Source organism: Dermacentor variabilis, chromosome 10 (assembly GCF_050947875.1).
Source record: "Dermacentor variabilis isolate Ectoservices chromosome 10, ASM5094787v1, whole genome shotgun sequence".
Classification (NCBI taxonomy): domain Eukaryota; kingdom Metazoa; phylum Arthropoda; class Arachnida; order Ixodida; family Ixodidae; genus Dermacentor; species Dermacentor variabilis.
The window spans coordinates 115,155,225-115,171,879 of record NC_134577.1 but is presented as its reverse complement, the minus strand read 5'-3'; the positions used below and the strand labels follow the sequence as shown (position 1 = coordinate 115,171,879).

The following is a 16,655-nucleotide window of genomic DNA, read 5'->3' as shown; positions in this document are numbered from 1 at the left end:
ACCGGTTGTTAATAAAATCGATTTCGGAATGCCTCAGTAAGTCAGACAAGCATCACGGGAAACAACTGCGTGAAACACCTCGTTGCGTGTCCATCACCTGCGCACTGAGGCCTGCGCTTGATGGACACGCAACGAACAGGCGAACGAAGGCTCCGCTTGTTCTTTGTGAGAAAGTATGCGTTTCTCCACATCCGGTCCTGGACGCACCGTGTAGTCTTGCGTGCGTGGGAAACTCCACACGACAGAGGTGCCTGGTCTCGGATAACACCCCCGGGGAAGACCTGTGGCGTGTGTGCACCCACACATGTATGACTGTGGCGCCAAAGCCATGCGGCAGTTCGCGCGGGTTTGATTTCTCCGCCAATAGTTAATGTTATTGGGTGCACTGCAGCGGGACTGAGGCTTTTATAACTCTACAGAGTTGATAGCTATATCAAAAAAAGGAAGAATAAAGGTGCGAGACGTGATGGTTTTGCTACAGCGCTCCTGTACGAAGCGGAGCGGCTGCCCAGAGGCTTCCATAAATGCCGCGTTTACGCCGGTGATAGCTGACGCACCGCGAGTGCGTTTGGACTTCGGCAAAACGAACAATGGTCACACGTGTGGTCTGGTAAATATAAGGACTGCTATAGGATGCGCACGGCTTTCCAGGCGAAGGCGTGCCGCGCAGTACGCGACTACAAGGACTGCGTGAAGCCCATCTTCCAGAACGAGGACTGCCATGGAAACCAGGAGCTGATGGACCGGCTGCTGCGGTTCTCGCACACCGTGCTCAAGGAGTACAGCTCGGCCTGCGCGGAGCAGCAGCAGCGCAGAGGGGGAGTAGGAGGAGGAGAGTACCAGGTGCGTACTACATACATCACGCTCACTAAGGGGCGCCGTGGCACGGTATCTTTTCCTGGTTTCTTTCCTGTCTTCATTTTACTTTCCTGTTATCACAGCTAGGATGTAGCCTTTATGTCTGCCTGCTACAACGGAAAAAGCATTATGCCATCGATCACCACCACCACCAGAGACTGCCCTGCAGTTAGTCAGCCAGACTTTAAAGCGTACCATGCCGCGATATCGGTCAACTACCCTCGTCACCACAAAAAACATTTAGTTCCTCTGACAAGGAACAAAATGAGACTAATAAAGCTTATGTTACCAGTTACCATAGGAAGGGAATATACTGATGGTGTAAAACATTGACTTTTCAGATGCTGTAGAAGGCAAGTAGGTGTTCAATAAATAAGGGGAGGAAACTTAAACACTGACAAAGAGGCTCGAGAACAAGTACCGTAAAAACGGCGTCGGAACGAAGAATGTTAGGCGTAACGTTAAGAGACAAAGAGAGCGGTATGGATCAGAGAGCAAACGGGGATAGCCGATATTCTAATTCACATTAAGAGAATTAAGAAAATGTAGCTGGGCAGGTAACGTAACGCGCAGGTTAGATAAATAATCGGTGGACCATTAGAGTTACAGAATTGGTTCCAAGAGAAGGGAAGCGCAGTCGAAGAAAGCGGAAGACTAGGTGGGGCTATGAAATCAGGAAATTCGCAGGCGCTAGTTGGAATCGGTTCGCACAGGACAGTGGTAATTTGAGATCGCAGGGAGAGGCCTTCGTCCTGCATCGTGCATAAGATAGGATGATGATGGAATAAATAAAAGTATAGTAACGCAGGGAAATTACTACTCATCGAACTGTAACTGTCAATAGTTTTGGCTGCTTGCATCTGAACGGCAGTGCAGCCGTGGGAGCATTGGGGGTATTGAAGTAAAAAGCAAACTGCTTACATTTGAGATCTCATAATTGCACACCTCCACGAATTTCTTATTCAGTCTTCACACCCATAACGCTATTTCGTAACTCGCTTTCATCAGCACTAAGGTGTACTAGAAGGGGGTAGCGCGTTCAGGGCCGGCACTCGCATGCCAGGAGGAGGAGGAGGAAAAGAAGGAACGAAAGGTAGGGAGGTCAACCAGACGCACGTCCGGTAGCCTACCCTTCACGGCGGAAGGGGTTTAAAGGAAGCAGGGAAGAAGGTACTATCAGTGTGAATATAAGTCCGGTTGTCCATCACTCCACGCCTATAATCGGCCCCTGAGGCCAGTCGATTTCATGAATCGTAGCAGTGCCCGCGTCGCTTTGTAAGCCTGCAACGCGCGGGGTCAGGGTCCGAGAATCTTAGGTTCTTAATATGGTATATGCTGCCTAACCGGTTTAATACCCTCCGAAGAACGTCGCGTTCGATGTTATGGAGATTGCAAAAAAAAAAAAAAAAAAAACACGTGCTCGATCGTCTATTCACAGTTGGACGAGTCACAGAACGGTGTGTCGGACATTCCGATAAGGAATGAGTAGGCTTTCGTAAAAGCCACCCCTAACTAGAGGCGGCCCAGTAAAGTTGCATCACGGCGGGAGAAACTCGATGGAATCTGCAGCTTCAATGTTGGATCCCGCCCGTGGAGACGGCAGTTGGAGAAAATCGGGGTGTTCCACGAAGTTTGAGTCTTGGTGTGAGCGCGTAAACAAAGACCCCTCGCAGCATCTGTCCTTGATGCGAGACAGAGATGATGCGACGGCAGCACCGTCGCTCATTGCTGCTGTTTTCAGTTATGCTGGTTGTACGCCGCTAGCGCGTACATCGAAGTTTGTGTTATTTGTGCTTTTTTTTTGTAGTTTATGCAGTTCAAACGGCGCATTGTTTAAAAGAAAGGCTCGATTTTTCGTGAAGTATTCCAGTTTTAATTATACACAGTAGTTGTCACCGCAATATGAAATGATGTATGCGTCTAATTGCTTCTTTATTCGATTAATTGTAATTATTCAAGTTGGCAATACATTAGGTAATCAACTTACTGAATGAATATATAATTAATTAATTAATTAGAAATAATTGTACTGTTTGTTGGCATTACTCATATTACTAAATAATTGAGTAATTAGGTAAACAATCGTTTCATAAATAATTTATTTGTCTATAGTGAATAAACTGTTGATCCTGACTCATAGAAATTAATTAGCCAGTCTCCTTCCATAGTATTCATGTATTAATTGAGTGATATCTGCAAACGAATGCGTAGGTTTTCATTGATGCATTTTTTCACGTGTGACACGTAGTTGTAAGAATTGCATGTGCATTTTCCACAGTTCCTACAAAGTTCTCTAACGGATCCTGGCTCAGCCAGGGTCCGTTAGAGAACTTCTTCGGGATTGTCAGACAATCATCTGGATCAAATGATCATCCCACACCAACGCGGTTCCGGATTGTTGTAAACTACTTGTCGTTTTATAGCCTCACAAACGCAGCCAGTTCAGGCAATGCAGATATTGAAGAAATGAGCTCTTTTTGAACCTTGTGATGGCTCCGCCCGAGAAGCCACCGTTAAGGATTTGGACAATGCCGTCGAAGCAAGGACGTGTTATCATTGACTTGTTAGCAATTAAAAAGCAGATTCTTAAGTGCGATGTATGCAAAGTGCCGTAGCGCATCGTAAGCAGCACGTGATGCAACCGCCCATGCTCCGGTGGCGCCATCTAGTGGCTTTCGACATCAAGTGCGGCAGCCACGAGTCCTCCCTGAATATACCAACCCCATTTTTTAGTACACTATATCAGTACAAACTCGCTCAAGTTACTTGTCTGCTTCGGGCGGTCGCTACTTGACGTGTAATGTTGGACGCCATTTCATTTATAGTCTTTTGTTGCCTTGAAGATTTAATCACATTGGTCATCTATAGAGTACTGAGCATGTGTCACGTTAGTTCATTTGCCGTCCGGCCTCCACAAGACGTAGAGGGTAATTGGAACATGGTGATTCAGATAGCCGCTTTTATTCCTTACCTCCTCAATCAACACTGATGATGAAAATGTAGTACTACTTTTTACAAATTTAGCTTTAATCAACAGGTAATTATAGTTTATACGCTCGGAAAGACACTTATGTAGCACGTATTGAGCAACAGAAGGCTGTTTTGGGATTTTTGCATCTTGCTCTACAATTTTCAGATTGATACTTTTCATCTAATTACAATATTCGAGCTCAATAATTAATACTACTAATTCTGTAATGAGGCGGTATGCAAGACAATCTCAGTATCTCCAAGCGACGGCAAACAAAGCTGCGTGGCATTTGCATATTTTAAAATAAGGGTGCATGATGGTTCGAACAACCTGTGTATACTAACACTTCGGCTTCGTTACTCTGACAAACGTAGGACCACCTGCCAGCAGCGCAACGACATGGCCGGCAGAAAGAAAGAACGAAAGGTTGAATGCTTCATTAGAATTTAAGCGAGAGCGCTTTATTTTTCAAAGCCGGATCACAATGTTTGAGAACAGGGTGTTATACGAGAATTTGATGTGTATAGATGCGTAGCGTGTCGAAATACCGCAGTAACCACTGGGTGTATTTCGTCAGCATGTCGTAGTAGCCACGCAAAGCTCATTGAGGACGTAAGAACTTTGCCGGAAGCGTTTCGGGATATTTGGGGAAGCGTTCATAAATCTGCTGTGGACAGTAGAAAAGACGGCTAGGGCACACTTTACGCCGATGCTCCCCGGTAGGGGTATTTTACTGTGTCAATAACTAGAAACCTTATACCCCAGGGAAACGAAATTGTGCACTAAACAAAAACACGCCCGCGTTTTCACGTTTCAGTAGTTTCGTTATCGCGCACTGCTTCGCTGGTTTTTCTGGCTCGCGAAACTCATGCAGGCAAACTGCAGTCGGCAGGGGATTCCGCGTCCCTGTCATGCTGCGGGATGCCCGGAAGGTGCACGCGCAATTGACCAAGAGCAGCGGCGAATCCAACGCTCCGCTTTGGCGCGGTTTCTTCATGGCCGCGCGCTTGAGCGTTGCGCAAGAAACCGCAGCGCCGTCTGCTGGGCGCTGTTTCACTCACCGATCCGCTCCACTCACCGACGGCCGTCACGAGGCGCGCGCGGGCAGGTTTCGTTCCGCTCGTCCCATTTCCAGTGAGACAGCGAGAGCCCAGTGCTGGGCGTGGCCGCTTGCGCCCGAGGGCTTTTCACGCATCGAGGAGCCTTTCGGGTGCTCCTGTACTGTTGCTGCGGCTTGCATGTGGCGAGAAAAAAAGTATTTTGCAACACCATATCGCTTATTGATTAGGAAACGACGGCTGAATATGTATGAGGGTCAAATCGCGCGCTGGAGTCACGCGACAGCGTGAAGAGTCCGTGGCCTCGAGCGATGTCATAGCCATCAAGCTACTGCGACGGGCACAGAATTGTTGATTTGACATGCGACCGCTTCCGCAGTGTCGCCCAGACCCTACGGTGATTTAATGCGGCTTTGCGTCTGCACGCATAGCGTCAGTCGGCTGCATGGAAATTTTGCATGGTGTTTATTTTTCAGAAATAGCAGCAGCGTAGCGCACCGTACCTTCACTTTGCCCGCAACCGCTGTTTCCTTGCCTTCTGACGTCATCTTTTCGCTCTCCCACCTTCTCACCCGGTATGGGAACTGCGAGAGTGGCAAGACTGCTATTATCTCCAATTAGGGTCCACTTTGGCAACTTCTAAGGCCCTCCTCAACAATCCACTCGAACAGCTTGCATCTATCCTCTACGAGAACTAATTAACAACTACCCGACATTATACTCGCTCTATACAGATCTCCGTAGGACTTATCTCGCACCAACTGATACCCTGAGTACGCAGACAATGATGGACCAGATAGTCCTAGTTCACATCTGTTGGCCCCAGTCACCCTTTCAGAGCTTCGTCAACCTGTCGGCGAACTTCGCGCGAACACTATCCCGGGTTCGGATGGCATTGCCAGCAAGAAGCTCGGCAACCAAACCGAGGCCGACTACCTCTTTCTCCTCAAGCAGATCAATCATGCGTGAGCGGAGGGATGCATGCCCCAGGAAATGAAGCATGCTGAAATCATTCATTCCTAAAGCTGACAAAACGCTTTCGCTTACATCCTTGCGACCCAGCTCTCTTAGTTCTCGCGCTGGAAAAGTCATGGAGCGCATCATACATTTTCTCCTCGCAGCATTCCTGAAAAACATTTGGTATTTAGCATACACCCTCATAGGTTACCGCGTAGACATCTCTACGCGCGACGCTCCTCTTCAGATATATAATGACGTGCTTATACACCCTAGCACTGTCCAGCTTGGGACTATTCTCGCTATATAGATCTGAAGAAAGCATTCGACAACGTGGCTCGTGACTATGCTCCGGGAACTGGCTCGCACATTTACAATTATGTCCGCGCTTTTCTTCGGGCACGCACCTACTACACTCTCTTCGCATAGCAGACGCCGCTCCATCAACCACATTGCCACTTACGCAGCGAGGTATTCCTCAGGGCTATGTTCTTTATCCTCTTCTTTTCAATTTAGCAATAAGTGTCATCGATCGGGCTCTTTCTTCCCTGTCGAATATCCATTACAGTATAGGTGGCGGCGATATTACTATCTGGATGGCTTCTGGCTCATCTGGTCATATTTAGGGCACTTTACAGAAAGCACTCGATGTTACCTCTTCCGCTGCTAGCACAATTGGCCTAACTTGCGCACCAGAAAAAAAAGTTCTCGTTGTGCACCACCCTCGGTGGTTTCCTCCGCCTATACTAGTGACCTCCGAAGAGGTCAGTGTCGCACAGCCACGGCGCATAAAAGTTCCCGGCATCTACATTCAGAGCGACGGAGGTACCGCTGCAGCGGTGCAACACGTTCTTCGTCAAAGGGAGCACGTGCTGCACAAGATGCGTCGGGTATGCTCACCCTTCCTGGGCCTCAAATAATATGACATGCTTCATCTCCGTGGTGGCCTTTTAGTTTCTCGCCTTCGCTATCCGCTCCTTTACACTAACCTGCGCTACACTAAACTAAGGCCACGAAGCTGTCAGCACCAGCACTTCCTTTGTGTTCCAGAGGGGCGTTCACAACACAACCGACGAGACTGCCTCTATTCATAAACGCAATCGAGAGCTTCGCCTAGGCCTCAGCCATTAAGAACGCACTTTCATTGCGCGCTCGCGTTATTCTACCCCTATGGTTTTTAGTACGCCTCTTTCAGCATACTCCCTGCTGCTACACAAAGCCTCCTCAACGTCGCCCCTGTTTTACGACACATGCACCCCGAAACGGACGTTGTGCGACGTGCTGCCCGCGTTTTATATTGCCACCGCCTACCTCCGCACTCATCCCGCCCATCCCCGTTTCTTCATCGACGCCATCACATCTTATACTTATACTACTTATACAGTCCCTAGCTATAATTCACCGCGAAATGCTTCCCGCTACTGATCCTACGATAGCAGAGCTGCATGTCCTGGCTGCAGCTTTCCGTCATCTACCTCCGAATTCCCTATTTCTCCGGTGATATTTACTCATTCGATGGACGCTTGTCGCAAACTTCTCCAAGGCACGCTTCCCTCCCCACTTTCCTCTGCAATAACACATTCTTCATGCACAGCTGTGGAGGTTGTCTGGATTCCTGGTTTTGCGGCACTGTCGGCGAATGAATGGGCTAAGCGGCTCGGCTGTGAAGCTTTACCGCCAGGCTCCCGACATCCCCGAACCAACTAAGCACACGTCGCGTTCTACACCCTACAGCCTAGAATCATATCGTTTCCTTAGGCGCGTCTTTCTCCCTCCCGACCTGGCACTCCCGAGTGCTCATGGCGTTCTAGTCCAACTCTTTGCTCTCTCCAACCCGCCTACACCTTCTCGGTGCTTTCGCAGACGAACCTCCACCTGCTTGCCCTTCTTGTGAAGGTTACCCAAACTCCCAACGCATTATGTGGCACTGTCCCCCACCTGTATCTTCCCCTTTTCTTCCTTCTCCCTCCACCCCTTTACCCCATTGGCTACGTGGCTGACACAAGCCCCCTCCTTACCGGCACAAGAGTACCTGGTGGAATTCATCAACGCTGCGTTGGAAGATTGCACCAACGAGGCCTTGAACTGAGGGCCGCCACCAGCTCCAGTATTGACTTTAAATGAAGTGTTCCTCTCTCTCTCTCTCTCTCGTTTCGTGACTGCTTCGGTTCTACCAACATGCTCTAGACTTAGAGTCTAGGAGGTTCTGGTTCTACCCGTGCTCTTCCGCCTCTCCCCTTTCCTCTCTGCAGTTGTGTCTACGTCCCCTCTGGGCTTGCACGTTACTCGAAAGGCAAGCGCTGCAGTTGCTGGAATGCTTTTGAGTGGGGTCACGGATAATTACAGCTTTTGGGAGGCTAGTGTGGCGACGGCCAGGGAGCTCTAGAGGGCATTGTGCACATGCCATGCGATGGAAAGGTTCAAACGAGTTTCTCGCGTTAACATTACGCTCTGCCACACTCCTGTCATGGATATAAACGCTCTGAGTCTCCCCCCAACGCTGCTTGCAAGAGAGCCGCAGCGGCAGTGCAAAAGTCGAAGGAAGTGGCAAAGAAAGCTTCGTTTTAAAAGAAACAAAGTAAGACAAGGCAACAACAAATAAGCTCTGCCATCTACGATAAGCTACAAGTTTAGCGACTATATGTGAACTCGCACACCAGTCGCTTAAGAAAATCTTTTTAACCATAGTATACAAAATCGTTGGATAAAAATATAGAAAAGTCAAAGCACCGGAGAAAAATAAAGGCACTATAGAACTAGATCGTTCAGAGGGCAGAATTCTCGAGGTGGAGTTGAAAAAGATGCCTGTGATATATCGTGTGAAAACATTCAGCAACAGGTGAAAAAAGAGGCCATGCGCACGTTGATACCTCGCTCGGTCCGCCTTCTACGGCCACCTTCTCGTTCGCCGGAATCCTCAGCTAACAGCGCCATCGAGGGGCGTCCAGGCGCTCGCGCCGACTTACATGTTTTTTTTTTCTTTGCTGAGGAGCGGTCACAAGGGGACGGTCGGAGAAGAAAACGCCTGGGCGCAATCTAGGAAGTCATGGGGCATTAAAGGACGGTGATAGCATATGTATCGTGACCACTTCCCGATCGGGGGCGGGTCATTCGAATTGCGCGATAGGTCTGCCGACCCTTCAGACGTGATTTTCTCCTAAATCTTCGCATGAAACAAGCGTTGCGAGTTTTCTGGAATGGTATTTCAACAGTCCACGCTGACCTAATGTTTGCCTTTAGTGTCCCTTTAAGGGTCGATAAAAAATGTCGTAAACAAGTAAATACAAATAACTTGGTGATGTGAGCCCTGAAACCGTTTCAGAAGTAATGCTGCTCCTCATATCCACCCATCTGGCCATTCAACCGCTCGGGCTTCAAAATAAATTTTGGGGTTTTACATGCCAAACTATGATATTACAATGAGGCACGCCGTAACGGGGGGCTTCGAATTGATCTCGATCATTTGGGTTTGTTTAACGTGCACCCAATGCACGGTACATGACCGCTGTTGAATTCCGCCCCCATGCATTGGACGGCAGCCGTGGGGTCCACGTCTGTGTCGCGCCTGCCTGTTTTCACTTGCGCCTGGCTTTGTTGTTGTTTGCATTGCTGATTCAAGGTCATGCCGCCGAAGCACACTTACTACAAGGTTGTACTTTTGTCCCTTTTGTTCATATGTGTTCATGTGGGCCGGTTGGCGTGCTGGGAACAAAGAGCGCAGAAATGGGAGGAAGTGTGCAAAGCGCTGACTAAAAGCTAATCTTTACTGCCCACCGGCTGAAATGTGTACGAGAAACACACAACACAATCAAAACGATATCGGCTAATTCCTCGCGGGTGTCAGATCAGCTGTCAGCTACATGACAAATAACTAATTCGTAGTGTCACTTTTACATATTTATGCCGACATGGAATAAAAATCGATTGTGAGTGCGGTGAACTAACGTCGCGCTTCACTATACAACCAGTCTTTAGCGCTCTTCGTTTCCACTTCCCTGTACCGCTGGTATTGAACTTCTGTAAAATACAGAAGAAAGAAAGAAAGAAATAAATAAAGAAAGAAAATTTGTTTTATGGCGGAAAAAACGACCATGCCTATGATGCGTCAACTTGCAAGACAATATAACCGATTGAGTGAGTAGCTCTTTCGTTTTATGGCGCAAAAGTGACCAAAGCCGCGATACAGCAGCCACAAAACAAAATGAATAAATGAATGAATGAATGCAGTTCCCCTTTGTCATCGTGCAGGACGCTCCTGGAGGAGGCGGAAGTGGAGGCGGCATCGGCTACGACGATGATGACGGTGGCGTGGGCACTGGGTTCTGCCGCTTCGAGCAGCTGCGGCAGAAGACGCTTCAATGTCAGCGCGAAGGCTACAGCGTCATACGAACCCGGGACGCGCACGCAAAGGCCGACATCTGCGAGGAGCTCAAGGTATGTGCCGGGCGTTTCTACGAAGACTGAGGGCTCATTAAACACTGGGGAGCCGCAGAGATTGTGCGACCGTTCTGGTCGCAAAGCGACCGTGGCAAATTGTCGCATTGGTCGAAAAGCGACGATCGCAGGCCAGTCGCACGCTGCTCGATTTTCCAGCCTTGCGACTGCGAGTCGCAAAACCGCTCAACCAATCAGCGATGCTCCGGAAGTAGCGCTCGAGACTTTATGCACCGGGTTGTCATTGCCGGCGGCAAAAACGAAACGCCCGCAAGCGCGCGAACGGCGCCCTTCGCGAGAGTTCTCGTGTCGAACGAGAAGGCAACCTGCAGGTCACTGAGGTGGCCCTTGCAAGTGAGAACTTCGGTGTTGTCGAGCCGCTGCCTGGTCACAGGCGACTGACGGGCGCACGACCTTTGCGACTCGCAAGTGAGAATGCGCCATAAGGAGTATACTTAAAAAATCGCTGTTTTGAAATAAAAGAACGGTTCCTTCGGAGAAATGCAATTAGCCGTGCCGACCATGGGGTGACGCGTCATACATGGTAATTAGTCGCTAATAAAAACAATTAACGGCGATAGCGAAGAGAGCGCGAGGAGGAAAGCGGAGGAGGAAAGCGAAGCGCCGCGCAAGACGGGTTCTGCAGCGACGATGGCTGCGAGATGGCGCCAGAGTAGTGCGCATCAGACATATGGAAACAAAGCGCTGCATGAGTGGAGCTTATGCAGTGCTTTGTTTCACAGCGGCGGCTGTGAATTTCGTCCACGCGTCATGATTAGCAAGACAGTCACGCCACACTTAGCTCCGTTTTCAAAGTGCCGCGCGAGACAGATGTCCGCGGCAGCCAATATATCGCGAAATGAAAACGCGTATGAAATGCGTGCAACATGGTGTCCTTTTCAAAAAGCTGCCTTTTTATGGAATTCGTGGTGTCGCATTATCCTTAATAAAGAACTATCTCACCTGTATCCTTAATAAGAAGCTAGCTCACCTCTAGAACACAGTACACAACAATAAATGGAGTTAGTTACGAAATTCAGCCCATTAAGTACGGGGTGCCGCAGGGATCCGTCTTAGGGCCTGTTTTATTTTTTCTCTGTATTAATGATATTGTAAATATTCAAGGCTGTTCCAATATTATATTATACGTGGATGATACTAACGTGTTCTTCTCAGGAGGAGAAATAAGAAACCTTTTTGAGCAAGCTGACATCTGGTTACAGCAACTAAGCTTGTGGCTAAATACAAATAAAGTCCAATTGAACATAACTGAAACTAAGTATCTAGCGTTTAAATCAAAAGGAACAATAATCTGCCCTCAGCCACAACTCCAATTTCAGAAGGTCAACATCGAACAGGCACCAAAAGCCAGATTTTTAGGAATTAAATTCCATGAAAATATGTCCAGTTCACCGCATGGGGATGTTGTCAGAAAAAAATATTGCTCGTGCTGTCGGTGCGCTAAAGAGGTTGCGATATTTGCTACCAATAAATGTGAAGCGCCATATTTACAACGCATTTATACATTCTCGATTAACTTATTGTTTCCTGGTTTGGTCAACCACTACAAAAACACTCCAAAACCGCACAATGCGCGCAATAGGTAACTTAGGATGTAATGATATCACTTAACCATACTGTAACAAATATAAAATATCAACAGCATCAAAATTCACACTCAAATTATTTTCCGAAATTTCACGGCAATTCTGGGAAGATAAATGTTCCTTCTAAAGCCCCTCCTAATGTGAAATTACTGTGTTATTTCACATTTATTAGACCAACGTTACAGTATGCATGTATATCATGGGATCCTTACACTAAATCAAATATCGTGCGTCTTGAAAACATACAAAGAAAGGCAGTTAGGTTTATATTTCATAAATTCGCAAGACTGGACTCTCCCTCTAAAATTATGCAGAAAATTCCATACCCACTCTTCAACCACGCCGAAAGCTACTAAGGCGTGAATTCCTTTCCCTTCTTCTCAACAATAGGCTTGAAATTAAACCATCGACTTACATAACGCCTGCAATAACACGGCGTCCAAGACAGCATCATTCGGACTCATTAACACCATATTATGCTCGAAGTGACACGTTTAAATTTTCTTTTTTTCCCAGAACAATATCAGACTAACGACAGTTTACAGACACAGTGTGACTAAAAATTGTATAAATTTGTATTTGCTCGTTCCTTATTTGTTCTGTTTTGTTTGTACGCATTCTATTGCCGCTCTGCTTGGACCGAAAGGTCAGCAGTATGTACTAAATAAATAAATAAATAAATAAATAAATAAATAAATAAATAAGTACCAATGCAGAACGACAAGCTATAACCTCAGAAAAAGTCTGATAGGTAAACCACGTTGCAGAACAAAATACGGACATTAAAAACTAGCAGTTCAACTTCCTAACCTTCTAAACGACTACCCCTTGGTATTGCACCTGCTAAATTCTGGAATTTCAAAGCAAAGCTGTAGGAAGACGGTAAGAATTCTTACTATCCGAAGACTAATAGAAATGTTCAACTGCAAGCATAAAACAATTTCGTACATGTTTTTGTTTTTGTGCTTCAAGTGCTTAGACAACTGTAAAATTTAACTTTTCTCTTTCTTTCTACCTGAATTGTGTACTCAAGTGTTGGAAAATGTGTACTACTATAATTTCATGTGTGCTCTCCTGAAAGCCTGCCATTGCCATTTTGCTGCCAATGTACGGGTGGCATGGCCTAGTCAGGCGAATGTTTGCCTTTAGCCGTGTCCCCTAAGACAATCTATGCATTGTCTTAAATAAATAAATAAATAAATAAAGAAAGTATGAGGCTGCGCTCAAGTTTCGCATTAGAGAATGTCGTAATCGTCAAATCTTTCGTTACCTACTGCCCATGATGGAACTACTTTCCTGCCCGCATTGCTTTGATGAAGGATCACCTCTAATTCAAGTATGCCATTGAAGAACACCATCATGCCGCTGACCTCATGCCCAACTCATGTAATTCCTCTGACATCGAGGCCTTCGAGGTATAATAAACAGTACCAGTTAATAATAATAATTAAGGATGATAAACATCCCCTAAGGGCGGGTTCTGCCTGAATTGTATCTTTTTAGACGTAACTCCTCGTAGACGCTAGCGCCACACTTCCTCTCCCTAGTAATCTTTGCAGCTAATTCTGTCCACAAAGAAAAGAAATAAACTGGGAGAGAGCATTACGTCACGTAGCCAGCCTTGGCAAGCAGGCTCTCAGTGAAGACTTCACGCGCAGTAGTCCTCGGAATATCGGTGCAGCACGTGACCCCCCCCCCCAGAGACTGAGCGTATTGGCCCAGAATGGTTTAACGCGATAGCGTTAAGGAGCTCGTGTCGCAGAAAAGCCGGTGTCGGCGGCGTTGACCGTGAGCGAAAAAGTCCCGGAAGGCAATTCATATATAAAAAGAACTGGCAAGATGGGCTGGGTGGGAATCTAACGAGTCTCCGGAGCGTGAGACGGAGACGCTACCACTCAGCCATGAGTTCGATGGTTCAAAGCGGAACAAAAGCGCCTCTAGTGAATGAGGTGTTGCCTTAGAAACTTGCAGTAGAAAGTTACACTGCGGTGTATATCGGCAATTATGAGCATGTAAATTACAGAAGTCGCAGTTAAACCAGTAGCGAAGTACGTTTCCGCTACATTTCTTCTGCGCTTGGCGCACACGCAGAGCCATCTTGCGGTAAACACAAAATACCCCCTCCTCGTATTGCTCGGCGCTGCCCCGACAGGTTGCGCGCCACTCGCCCGCTTCTCCCCTTCGTCTCGTCAAGAGCATGCCGAGCGAATGAGTGGGCGTTGCGAGCGGGGTGCGATAACGCTATCGCGTTCCACTCTTGAAGGCGAAGCTTAAGCGTCTTCCAATTTTTTTAATCGAGGCGCATTCGCTAGGAAAGCCCTGCCGTAGCCCTGCCTGCCTAAATGGGAACGCTAAAAGCCACCGCTTGCTCTCGCTCAACGATCACGTGTCGGGCCGATGGCCTCAATGGTGTTGCGGATACTCTCTCCCATCGGGGTGAGTTCACCGCGGCCTGTCTGTGCCACAGGTCTTCAAGGACTGCGCCGTGGCCGCGCTGAAGGCGACTCACTGCAGCAAGGAGAAGAACGCGCGCCAGCACGTGATCGGCGCCGTGCGCGAGTCCTTCCAGCGGTTCGGCATCGAATGCACAGGACTGTGGAACGCCGCCGCCTCGACGCACTCGGCCGCCACGCCCGGCGCGGCGGCGCGAGCCCTGCTCGCTGTGTCGCTCACGCTGGCGCTGCTCGGGCGGGCGCCGCCGTAGCGAGCGAAATTACACGCCGCTTCGCCAGATTGCTGCAACCCCGCTGCCTTGTTCACTTGCGCGGAAACGCCCCTTATGACGTAATGGATATATTGAGGGGGAAAAAAGTACTATAAGTAGCTTTATGAAGTTGCGGACAAATATCGCGCCGAAACAACTTGCGTTTTTGACACTGGCTAGTGACGTATTAATGACATATACTGCCCTTCACGTAAATAAGAAGGAAGAGTAGAGGATAAAAGACGCAGAAAACAGTGGAAGGTATATAGACCGTTACGTCAGCCAAGAACCTTGAGGAGAATCTTGAGCTTGCGTTCTAAATTACAGCTACACGACACGAAAAGTAACCCTAACCGGGACCCTTCTAGAGGGATCCTCCTTTTAGTTGCCTGTCACTATTCTGAGTGTAGGAGATGAAATGGGAAGAGAACAAAAACATCAGTTTGCATATACTTCTCGCTGCTTGGGCGAAGATGATAACGGACGTTATCCAGCGACTTGAAATTAACGTGCGTTATCTCTGTCTTCGCTGTATGCCTTTATCTGTGTTATTTCTTTTCGCAATGCAGAGGTACAAATGTAGAGAAGAACAGGTGGTACTTCGAAACATTTGGGTTATCTTGCGCACCGGCTGCTATGCCTCTATTAGATATGGGTCAATTATGAGTATTGTAGGTACCAAACGATTACTGAAGTTGGACGCAGTTATTTATTCGTTGAAGTCGGGACGAGTGTCTTTGCGAAGTGATGTGCGTTTATTTCGCCAATGTTGCAATATTTTTTTTGTGTTGCCATGCCTTGTACAATAGGAAGTTTTTTTTTACTTTACAAGCAACTTTAGACACGTCAGCATGCAGGCCTACAGAGCACCGTCTAAATAGGAGCCTATGAACTTTTGGCTTTAATGGAAAACGATGTCGAAGCGATTGAAAAATCTTATCGCCAACATTCCCGCGTGCTGCCGATGATTAAGACAAAGAAAACTATTGGAAATTTTATTCCGACAACTTGGGTTATCGCCAACCTCACGAACCATTCTTTCTTTTGGGGCGATTTCACTGGGATCCAATTACAGGGATGCTTTTCTCGCAGTTTAAAATTTTTTTTAGAGACACAAAAGAGTGCTTTACGGAATTTCCAAAATTATCATTGATTCCTATTACTTCACTCCCTTATGTTATTTTATCTTAAAATTTTTAACAATATTTTGCTAACTTCTTTATTTCTTTATCCCACGCTGCACTACGCAAATTTAGTTTTCGTTTCAATTCTAATAAACGTAATTTGAAACCACCTGCTTCTTAGCCAATCCACCGTAGTTAGTATGAGTCAATATTTGGGAGACAAAACAAAAGAGACTATGCGAAATTTGGTACGTGCCACCCTTTCATGAAATTCTTTCACGCCAGCTGGCTCACTGGGTATGTGACTTGTGGTCAAATCAAGCTCTTTGACGCCAACTTGGGTTACTGGGAATGTGGCGCTCTATAATAAAACAACAAAAACATGCTTTAAAATTTATCCGCTGATTGGCATAATTGAACCCACGCCATATATATTTCGACTACCTCGTCTGAATATGTGTTCATACGTGCGCCACGCGCGGACTTTATGGCGGCACCGCTAGATGGTGCAGCGTGTCCAGCGGGAAGCGCGAGAAAGGAGCCAAGCGGGACACACGCCTCATAACCTGAGGAGTTTCGGCGGCGTTCGCAAAACGGCGTGTCGCTGCATCACTTGCTTCAATGCCGATTGCACTAACGTTGACGTTTATCGTGACCTGTGTTGCGCCGGAAGTTTTAGGCATTTACTGCGAAAAGAAGTAAGATGTCTTTTGTCGAATCTATCACCAATTTACGATTGTTACGTGGTAGTGACGGTCAAGAACAGAGTATAAAAAAACTAATTGACAAAACTAACTCGTTAGTGGGCAAACTCGTGCCTCTAATGGAAGCGACATTCAAGCTCAAAATAATAACGCCGTGTCTTGCGCTGAGCCATAAAACTAGTTTGTTAGCGGGTGAGATGCAGTCCCTGGAAAAAGGATAAATAAGTACACGTGTCAA

The 16,655-nt window shown here is 47.3% G+C and overlaps 2 protein-coding genes across 2 annotated transcripts in view; one reads left to right on the top strand and one right to left on the bottom strand.

Moving 5' to 3' along the window:
- LOC142559839 (uncharacterized) overlaps window positions 1–14,619 on the top strand; it is a 36,932-nt gene extending 22,313 nt beyond the window's left edge. Inside the window, exons 3-5 of the mRNA XM_075671514.1 lie at window positions 652–843; window positions 10,093–10,278; window positions 14,353–14,619. Coding sequence (XP_075527629.1) covers window positions 652–843; window positions 10,093–10,278; window positions 14,353–14,589 — 615 coding nt within the window. The 3' untranslated portion in view covers window positions 14,590–14,619. The remainder of the gene's footprint in view (window positions 1–651; window positions 844–10,092; window positions 10,279–14,352) is intronic.
- Window positions 1–16,655, bottom strand: part of LOC142560885 (lysosomal proton-coupled steroid conjugate and bile acid symporter SLC46A3-like) — a 124,482-nt gene that overhangs the window by 70,212 nt on the left and 37,615 nt on the right. The window lies entirely within an intron of this gene.